Below are 10659 nucleotides of genomic sequence, written 5' to 3'. Positions count from 1 at the left end.
AAAGCTTAACTCTCACAACCCAATTTATAAAAAGGATGCAGATACTACACAATGTCTAAAATTATCTCATTTTTTAGCTTGGAAGTCACAAAATAGTTGAAGACAAGAAAATTCACACACTGAAATCAATGGGGTACTTTAATGAAGGTAACACTGGATAATCTCTGTATGTGTTAGACAAAATAAGTCAGTCCTACAAGAAAAGAGTGAAGATTTTTGTTTAATTCGAATACAAACAAAAAAAATACAAAACTGGTTACAACTGATGGTCTAAGTCAGACACGAGTTAATCCATTCGAAGGTTTCACTGCCTAAAAAGCTAAAAATGACAGTCCAGGCATTCAGGCAGAATAAAGCCCTTGCTACCCACTGAAGTACACATACCTTAGGGGAAAATTACTAAGGGAACAAGACATTTTAAAATACTTCATGAGCAAAAAAAAGAAAAAAACACCCGCATCCATCATTCTTTTCCATAATCCTGTTACGTTGATAGGGCCTGCACACGCTTTTCTCAACAGGGCTGCATTGAACCATCTTATTTCCTTCCAGCGGATCTTGAACGACTGGAAAAAAAAGACATGTTACATAAGCATTTCTTCAGAGGTGTAAAGTACTTGAGTAATTTTACTTGATTACTGTACTTAAGCATTATTTTGGGGAATTTTCACTTGAGTACATTAAAAATCAATACTTTTTTTTCTTAAAGAAAATTTTATTAAGTAAAAGTACTTTTTACCCCTTACAATTTTATTTACAGTCAAAAAGTACTTTTTTTTTTCATTCTATTTTCCCCTGCTCTTACCAAACCAATTGAATTGCACTGGTGGCCAGTTTAATTTAAATGTTATTTATTCTGGAGCCTTTGGACCACACTTAGGAATTGGCCAACAGTTCATCTAATGATGAAGATTTTTTTGCTTCCTTGAAACTGACAACACATGAAGTGTGTTCCCGTGTGACACGTTCCTTGCTGTTTGCAGCCTCTCTATCAAGACTAAAGGGCGATTTATAGTCGTGCGTAGGTGCTACGCCGCTATCCGTAGCCTGTGCGTAGCTCTGCGTAGCCTGACGCGCACCTCACAAAATTCCTAACAGCGCGTCGGCTCTACGCGGACCGCAAGCTCTGTGATTGGTCCACCAGAACCCCTCCCGTCAGGTAAAAAAACTGCGTCATAGGTATTTCCGGTTGAGACGGTGAAAACAAAGATGAGCCAAGTTGAGGAGTGATTTAACTCAAACTGCAACATAAGTCGCTGTTTATTTACTTACATCATTGCTGGTCTTCTCAAATTATACACAACAAGTTGCTATTTTTTCCTCGTTTGTGGGTTAACTTGCTTAGCTTCTTCTTCTGTGACGACTTCTGCTGCTACTGTGGTTACACGCGTGATTACTGCCAACCAGCGGTTTCGCGTGTCTTTGCACGTCGACGCGGACGGCGACACACAAGTATAAATGAAAACCGACGCGGAACCTACACCGTCGCTGCTACGCCGTAGGACCTACGCACGACTATAAATCGCCCTTAAGACCTTGTTCAATCTGTCAGTCCAAATCTGATTTTGGTGCATATCCAATCTGACAAGACTCACTGTCCTCATTGTGTATCACAACTGTTCAGATCTGATCTGTGCATCCTGTAGCGTTCTTATGTTTTCTGGATTATCTGCACTGTTTCTATGGCAATGACGTCACGCTGCCTCAAAGTCTGACGTGTTTACGTGACAGCATGATGTAACCGGAAAGCTACACAAATGCGATCAGGGAGGGCAGACTAAAATGGATTTCTGAAAAGGATTTTCGGATGTAGCCTAAAACGGATTAGGAAAAAAAGGATTTCATGTGTGGTTTTTGGCCGTTCACACATTCTAAATGTGATTGGATTCCTATCGGATATGCACCAAAGTTGGATTTGGACTGACAGTGTCCTGCATCGGCTGCCTGAGCTTAAAATGCAAGTTAAATTCTAGGTTTTACAACTTTGAGTAGCATGTTGCATACTGAAATTAGGTAGTAGTCTTATAGTTTGATAATTAAAAACAATTAAATACAAACCTAGGATAAAACCTTTTATGTGGTTCATCGACTTTATGTTTAGAGATTAAAAGCTTAAACATGAATCTCTAGTTTTCAATCTTCCTGTTACTTTTTTAATAATATTTAAATACAATTTTAATGTTGTACTTTTTTTTACTATTACTCAAGTAAGATTCTGGCCAGATACTTTTACTTTTGAGTAAAATTTACGCTTAGTACTTGTACTTTCACTTGAGTAAAATTTTTGAGTACTTTTTAAACCTCTGCATTTCTTTAAATTCACACTGTATATCCCGTCACATAATTGTAAATAGTGTAAATAAAAGTGTAAATAAACATACCTGCGTGATCTTGAGAAAGACCTAGAAGGTTTATAGGTTCTATCTCGGGATAAGGACCTCTCTCTTCTCCTCTCCCTGGACAGTGACCTATAAAAGACCAGTAAATATGTGTAAATGTTCTTGTGCCAATCCGATCTCTTTGAAAACAATGGACTGGTTAAGTTAAGACTGCTAGACCTTTTCTCATAGGAAAAACTATAACATGTCACAAAACGGTTGTATATATTAGTAAATGCACTTACTGACATGAACTTACAATAAACAATATAGTTTTCAGTATTTAATAATCCATGTTAATGTTAGTTAACGTCAGTACAATTGCTCATGTTTGGTGTTTGTGCTTTAACCAAATTTTCAATTTTAAAAATGTATAAATAAATGCTGAAATTAACATGAAATAATAAGACGTGGAGACGTATTGTTTATTGTTAGTTCACATCGGGCAATGCAATAACTAATGTTAACAAATACAAAATTATTGTAAAAGTGTTACAAAAAAAACTACATAAACTTTAAAAATCACTTGTTTTATCATCAGTCAGCTTAAAAAAAAAAAAGTCACCAGCTCCAAACTGTGATTTGAGGAATCATTTGTCTGCACCATGGTGAATTATGTGCATAATTTTACTAGTTAAGGTTAGAATAAATAGCAAAGTTTAATGAAGAGAAATAATGAAAATTGTTATGTTGCCTATGCAAGCATGACTTATAACATGATGTCAACACTTTTGTAATCGTTCCCAAAACATCATTATAACTCACCTGCTCCGGCTACGACTGAAGCTCTGCCTCCGGGGAGAACTAAGTATAGCAACAAGACAGGACAACAAGTCAGAAGTCAATTATCATGCACTTTCTTTTGGCAAAAGCATTTAAACTCATGAGGGACCACGCAATGTCAACTAAAACAACAGTTTTATGTTCGAGTGAAAACACTATGCTTGTCTTATCACCACTGTTAACCATTACCACTCAACTTTATAAATCCACTTTAACTACTTATCAGACCTGGCTGTTCTAGTTTGCACATTTTGGACAGACTTTCACGGTAAATGCACTCCCCCAAAAAAGATTTCAGTAAGAAAACTGAAATCCAAAGAGATGTAAATATATTGTTTTGGGAAAAAAAATCATCTTACAAAGAATACAATCAAGGAAAAGTTCATACCTTAAAACCACCAACAAAACAAACAAATGATATTCAAATGTCATTAAGCGGGAGGAAAAGGCATTAACTTACTATTTTGTATGGTTTTCAACAAGCTAGTTATGATGCAGTGAAGCTGAGTGCTGGTCAGGAGGGCGTAATTTGCGGGGAGATTTTGCCAGATGGTTGCTAGATGTTAACATTGTTGACCGCTATACAGTACGTGGTTGAAGATGTCAGTTAGATGAGGATTGCTGAGGATATGTTGTCATGTAGACATTTGGGGGGGCATAAGACCCGTCGATTGGTTGTAAGTGTGGCTTGGTAGGTTTTGCCGATCAGGTTAACGTCGGAGGAGGTGAAGAAGCCTGAAAGAGGCATGCTCAGGAACCAATGGGCTGGTGGCCATGCTTGGATCATGTGAGCTGATTGGTGCACGCTGGTCACATGATGCTGAAAGAGGGCTAGTAGACTGACTCAGAGGTAGATGAGAAGAGGCGTGGTGATGTCTCTGAAAGGGGGGTGGGGTGGTCAGCTTCATCAATAGAGATAAAAATGACACAAAACCCAAACAATAAGACGACTACCAAATTATGCCACTGTGCATCTTTGACTAGAGTTCAAGATATTGAACAGCACCGTCCAAAAAAAACAAAAAAAACGAATGCGCCAATTTAGAGAGGACAGGACATGATATGAGGCTGTGCTTTGGGAATGAAGCATAGGTTAAGGTAGTGCAATGTCTGATCTACACTGAAACAAAAAAGCTGTAAACAGATCAGGGCAAGCAGAGCGCCGAGAGGATTTTATGGTCGACCAGGTCAGCCAAATTTTATGACGCAAAGTTGTTTTCTTCAAACCCCACACCTATGCTTATTATTCCACCCACTTTAGTGCTTGTAGGGATTGGGTTCAGACACAGGTCACTGTGTTACGATTAAGACCATCTAGCCCACTAAATGTTCATTGAGAGCGGAGAGAGAGGTTGTACCGGCGTCGTTGTGGTGGACTGCGACGTCTCACATCATCACGTGGACGGCGATTCCAAGACGGAGGTGGTCCTCGATACCTAGATCGTTTTTCACCGCTGGACATTTCAACTCTCACTCGACAACCACAAACTGTCCTGAAACGGCAAACAAACAAACATGCAGCGTCACAAAAATGTAAAAAAGACCACACTTTCTAGAAGCGTTCGCTGCATAAAGATTTTTAACTTTCTAATATGCTAAAATGTGATGCTTTAATGCATCTTCAGGACAAAAGATTATAATTGTATGCCTTTACCTTCCATCAAGCTCTCTCACAGCATCGGCTGCATCCCTTGGATCTTCAAACTCCACAAAAGCAAACCCAGGAGGATTTCTGGCCACCCATACACTTCGGAGTGGACCGTAATATCCAAACGATCTCTCCAACTCATTTTTGTTACCACTGTTTCCCAAATTGCCAACATAGACCTTACAATCCAGTGGACAGTCCCTTGGTAAAGAAGGATCTATATAATGGGAGAGAAATAGGGAATGCATAAATTCTCACAACAGTGCATCTAAAACTGGATTGCTGTGCATCAAAAATAAATCCACCACATTCAGAAGATCAAATAACGCATATGAGTGCAAGATTTGGACAAATGAAATTAGGACTTACCTCCCATGTCTGCACGGATCCAAACTTCACAGTAGAAAAAACCTACAAAGAATCAAAAATCAAAACAGAACAATTTAGTAATAAATTAATATGGATGATAGAGGCCTAACTTTAACATCACTAATTTTATATACCAAACATATAACGTTACACCGATTTAATTAATACAGTACAAAACTGATTCTGTGCGAACCGTTAATAAATAAAAATGACAACATTCACGTTAAGACGAAGAACTATGAGCGAACGGACAACGCTGAATTATTCAACAGTTACAAAACTAGCTGAAACAAACAGAAGGTTAGTAATAAATGTATTAGTACACACAAAGCTATCAAGCTAAGATGCTAACTTCTGTGCTTAAAGGCCTACACGCGACCGCCGTAAAGCGATCATCAGAAACACACACCAAAGTATTTCGATAAAACATTGAAGGTTTGCCCCAATGCAATAAATTATTGTTTTCTTACCGGCAAATATGTTACCGAAATCGAACACACGCGACCGCTGCGTTGCTAGCAAGCTAATAGTATCCGCAGGGCTTTCGAGCGCGAGTTGAAAAGAAAACGCATTTCCGCTTTTCTTCAACGACGTCACAGGAAACGTTCTCACGCGTAGAAATGGCGGAGGACAAACATCCATCAACTGAAAAGCTGACATATGTGACTGCTTTCAGTATTAATAATATTCATATTTCAACGTAAAATAACCAGTGTTAACTAATGTATGTGTCTAAAACAATAGAGCAAATAGCACTCTTTCTTTGTGTTGTTGATGCACTCTTAAACCTTAGGTCAGCTAAACAAATTAACTTAAAACTTAGTAACGTTAATTTAATTTAATTACTCTGGATATCGTTTTAGAAATATCAACATTGAATTTAAATATACACAGCATGCTGTGTAAAAATCAGCGTTTAAGATAAAAATAATACAAATTGCAAAAGTAAAAAAAAACTTTTGTATATTTATGTTATTTTGATGTTGGTATAACCTATAATCTGATTTCAACAAGCGTAATAATAGTGAACTCAATAAATTTTGGGAGCAAAAGTTCAGCCATTGTGTGGACTAAACAAACACCATGAAAGTTATTCAACATAAATGCCTTGTATTCAAATAAAGAGCATTACGCATGTCTTTATTTTTGTCACACTGGGCAGGCCTGTTATTGTGGAAGTATGTTTACATTCACCTCTCTCTGGTTACACCCCCAGTTTGTTAATGAGATTTGTTATTCCTTTTCAGTGCTGTTTTTCTTATCTGTCTCAACAAAGAGAAAAAAGCAATAATATCTTTTTCTCATTTGCTAAAGTTGTTTGTTTTTATGCAAGTGTGAATGTGTGTGTTACCACACACGACACAGAATGTGTTTTTTCTCAGATTAGTACTGCACATTCTGTTCTGTTTCACTTCCTGATGATTGGTTAGCCTCCCATGAACCCGCCCTCACAGACTCCATAAACCAAAATATACATACTGAAACACACATGTCAGTAACATGACACTGATAGCCTACTTAATGACATATATTAAACAGCAAGTACATGTAGTTGTTTTAGCGGTGATCTTCGACCGTTAAGATATTTTCAAAAAGGATGTTTTTTGTTTTCAATAAAAAGATTTGTTTAATAACCCCTTTGAGATTTTTGTAATCTTTAGCCTTATAAGGACATTTTAATCTAAGGGTGCTAAATTGTATTGCATTCAAAATGTAATGGGTGATGACATCACTGTAATATGTGCACTGTATTATTATGATTAATATTTTTGTACATATTTGTACATGAACTGTGATTGGTCCGTGAGTGCCTAGTGTTGGGCAGCAAAAGTTTAGGTGCTTTTTGAGGCTTAAACAGGCCAAAAAACACTCGCAGGACAAGCACACTGAGTGACATAACACTTTTAGTCTGTAGCCACAAACACATGCAAACAGCAAATAAAAATCTGAGCATGGTATGTTGTTGTGCCACTAAGAAGACTTTCTGCCTGTCAGTCTTTTGATGGTGACATCATAGTGGGACTTTGGAGAGCAGAAGTGGTTTAATTCGGTAAAGCATACTAACATTACTCTTCTACAGTGTGCACAGCATGCAGTTTTTGTATGTCTGGACTACCCAGATGACCTAATACATGTACTACATGCACTGCACATGAAAGCACTGATGTGACCTTCCTTTATAGAGAAGTAGCATCAGTCACACAACAACTTTTGCAAAAACATATTGTGACTCAATACTTGTTGGGACTGCCCAAAGTACAACATTTCCAAAAACTTTTTTAAAACACAGTAACCTGCTCAAAAGTGAAAAACAACCTATGTATTACCAAGCCTTGGAAAATTGCAATGTGAAGAGGTCATGTGACAATCTTGCATAGTACACTCTAAAAACAAAAGATGTTTAATGGCACTAAAAGTGGTTATTTGCTCGTAATCATAGAGGAACCATTTTAGTGCTATATATAGCATCAGTGAAACACCTATGAAGAACCATACGGGGGCCATATAGCACCACATTTGGTTCTACATAGAACTATATGGTTCTACACAGGTGCTTCACTGGTGGTATATGGCAATAAAAATGGTTCTTCTATGATTACGAGCAAAGAACCACTTTTAGTGGTATTTAGCACAGTTTGTTTTTAGAGTATAGCCTACTTTTTGAAAAGTAGTTTGGCATGGTATATGACTTGTTTTTATCATTTCAAAGAGAACAGTTGCAACACTGTTTCACGAAATTATGTAAGATTTTAGAGTGTTTCTTGTTTTCAACAGAGATAAATTAAGGCGTTTGTTTTCGACAGGCGTTTTAATAGCGTTTTAGTAGGCTACCTTAACACTTAATCTACACACAAATTCGTTTAAGCTTTAACACAATGATACTTCCCATAAGAAATTCACATATAACATTATTTAAAATAATTATATATTATGAATTATTAAACCATTTGCTTGTTTGCAGTATCCTACACGTACTTGTAGCGGCATAAATACATTTAGTTGCGTATGATCTAGGATGCTGGATCCGTATGCCCTTAAAAAAGCAGGTCCGTGAGTTAGTGCTTAAGAAGTCGTGACACACTACATCCTGGTTTCTAGGCTGTACGTTATACTTAATGTCATTTTTGCATAAATGTGCGTCTTAAAATAGACGCGTGTTCAAAAACAAGACTTACCTCTTTTACAGCGATGATGCGCTAAGTCTCTATACCCGCACGTGCCATTAGAATGAACAAGAACAGAATTCTTACCGCGCGGATCTAGACAGAGAAACTGACTTCTTATAGCTTAACTAGGCTTAAGCAATAAAACAACATTTAGCTCCAGTGTGTTTTTCCCGATCCTAGCATACACAACCTGTCTGTTTCCGTCTACTACTGATACCCCGTAGGCTATGGTTCAATTAGCCTATAAGTGCTCTGTTTAAAGAAACACGTACCCTGCAAAAAATTAGAAATGTAAATATTTTTGCTGTACATCTTAGTCTTAACATAAACTAATAAACACTATAAATAATATGTAAAGTAGTAATTAATTTTATATATAGGGAAGTATTAAATTAGTATGAACTGTACATGCAAAGGCATATAGTTATTTTTATTTTGTGGCAATTTTCAATATTTTAATTAAAACGATTAATGGATGTGATTTGTGAATTAGTAAAGTATAATTTAATCAATTATGTCAACATATAAATAACCACATTCATAATACTGTTTACCATTCAGGGGAAACTAATCACATTTCCTTGAAGAAATAACACACAGTTATTATAACTGCTTGGTATTGCATGCAAGCAAATGTTTATGACTCAAACCGAATCCCTAATCATACGCTTTAGATACTAAAGACCTTTCTTTAGTTGTACTGATGACCAATTTAATATGCATACTGAAACGAAAACCAAAATGTCATCATGTAATGAATGTTATAGGAATGCCTCATGCAACAATGATGTCATTTCTATAACTAGGCTACTAGAACAACAGATCAGAATCTGTAACATGAGAACATGCCTACAGATGAGCCCCAGGTGTAGTTTTGAATTTTTATGACTTTATATTTAATTTGGTTAAATATTAAGATTAGAATTTCAAACAACAGGAATGCTAAAATGTGTCTTTTATTTACATATTCTGATCACAGACCAAGAACACAAAAAGGTCATGGATGTTTGCGTGGACTGTCCCCACTTGCACCTTGTTGGCAATGTGTCACTTTGGTCTGAATCCCTATCCTCAAATGCTCCCCATTTGTTTGCTTGTGCCATCCGTACTGAGGGGTTTCACATTCTATGGTGTGCTGCAGATCCTTGCTGCTAAGATACCAAACTAAAGCAACCTTTAGTTTTACTATCTTTCATGCTTCACTATGTACTACATTTATAATCTTGGATAAACCACAGACATGTTGAGGTTAAATTTAGGAAAAGTCATTTTACCTGCTTCAAGATTATTATTCTGAAACTGCATCTTTCAATTACAAATAAATCAAATGAATCAGTTATCCCTGATGTGTCTGTACAGATTCTTTATTGAATCTCAATATATATAATGTTCCTAGATCAACCGTATATCTGTAATGGCTTGAAAAGGGAAACACTAAAATGCAAACAATCACCTATTGTATTCACACTAACACCTCTTGTTCCTCCGGTGAGTGGGTTGGGAACATTTTGTAACCATTCCGGTCTAAGAAAGCACTTTCAGTCAGGTAACACGTTGCCAGTAATTATGTTATTTAATATTGTAAGTTATTCTGACTTGACAGGATCTGATTTTGGCTCATATCCTCTTCTGTCAGAATTAAACTGTCATTGAATGACATTTTAATGTCATTAAACTCACATCACATTGTGGATATAAAAATCAATTAAAGATTGATGCTTGCCAGTCCTTGTTATTTAGCTTGAAGCTGGATTTGCTTGTCACTCATACATTGATGTATTAGTATTAAAGATGTTGCAATACAATGTAAGGTGGGTTGCCATGTGTTATTCAACATTCTGATAAAAAATACTGGATTTTTTGTGATTTTACTTAACACACCATGTTAAAATTAAATAAGCTATATGAAATGAAAATCACATCTATTACTTGAAAATGCCTGGAATTTCCAAGTATATTCCTAATAAAAGAAACCAACGCATCAGCATCACCAGAAAACACTGCTTCTCTTCATTAAGGGTAAACGCAATAAACTTCTTTCCTCACAACTTAATATATTCTTGTTGTTCTCTCGGCGTATCGCCGTGCTGCGTGCGGTTGTACACGCTGTTCCCAACTTGAGCTGTTCAGTCAGCACACAACGGGTTACGGGTCAGGGTGTCTACTAGGACACTGTGTTCTCATCAGCGCGAGCTACAGTACAGCCGGAACATTGTGTTACTTTGTGGACAGTTTCCAAGGCCTGCCCTTAATTTTTACACCAAACCGCCCTCCCCCTGCGCTCACTCCTCCTTCTTTTATCATTTCATTTCCC

The 10659-nt window shown here is 36.9% G+C and overlaps 1 protein-coding gene across 2 annotated transcripts; it reads right to left on the bottom strand.

The window, feature by feature from the left end:
* Positions 1-204: 204 nt before the first annotated feature.
* On the bottom strand, positions 205-8577 carry srsf3a (serine and arginine rich splicing factor 3a). 2 transcript variants are annotated; one of them, XM_073815203.1, is made up of 7 exons: positions 8355-8577; positions 5179-5220; positions 4816-5026; positions 4520-4654; positions 3144-3182; positions 2382-2468; positions 205-566 (listed from the first exon to the last, which is right to left on the bottom strand). In XM_073815203.1, exons 2-7 carry the CDS (start codon positions 5183-5185, stop codon positions 539-541), a joined length of 507 nt encoding a protein of 168 aa, XP_073671304.1. In that variant the 5' UTR covers positions 5186-5220; positions 8355-8577; the 3' UTR covers positions 205-538. The 2 variants fall into 2 exon arrangements, with proteins under 2 accessions (XP_073671304.1, XP_065135965.1); XM_065279893.2 differs by lacking the exon at positions 8355-8577 and adding an exon at positions 5649-5770.
* Positions 8578-10659: the final 2082 nt, after the last annotated feature.

This window comes from Paramisgurnus dabryanus, chromosome 7, assembly GCF_030506205.2.
Source record: "Paramisgurnus dabryanus chromosome 7, PD_genome_1.1, whole genome shotgun sequence".
Lineage (NCBI taxonomy): Eukaryota > Metazoa > Chordata > Actinopteri > Cypriniformes > Cobitidae > Paramisgurnus > Paramisgurnus dabryanus.
This window is presented reverse-complemented; position numbering and strand designations above follow the sequence as displayed.

Bases quoted from the DNA above. Each gene is read 5' to 3' on its own strand.
- srsf3a (XM_073815203.1), bottom strand. The intron at 4,655-4,815 runs GTAAAGGCATAC...TTGCCGTTTCAG, and splicing joins GTGAGAGAGCTTGATGGAAG to GACAGTTTGTGGTTGTCGAG. The intron at 2,469-3,143 runs GTGAGTTATAAT...GGTCTTTTATAG, and splicing joins TTCAGTCGTAGCCGGAGCAG to GTCACTGTCCAGGGAGAGGA.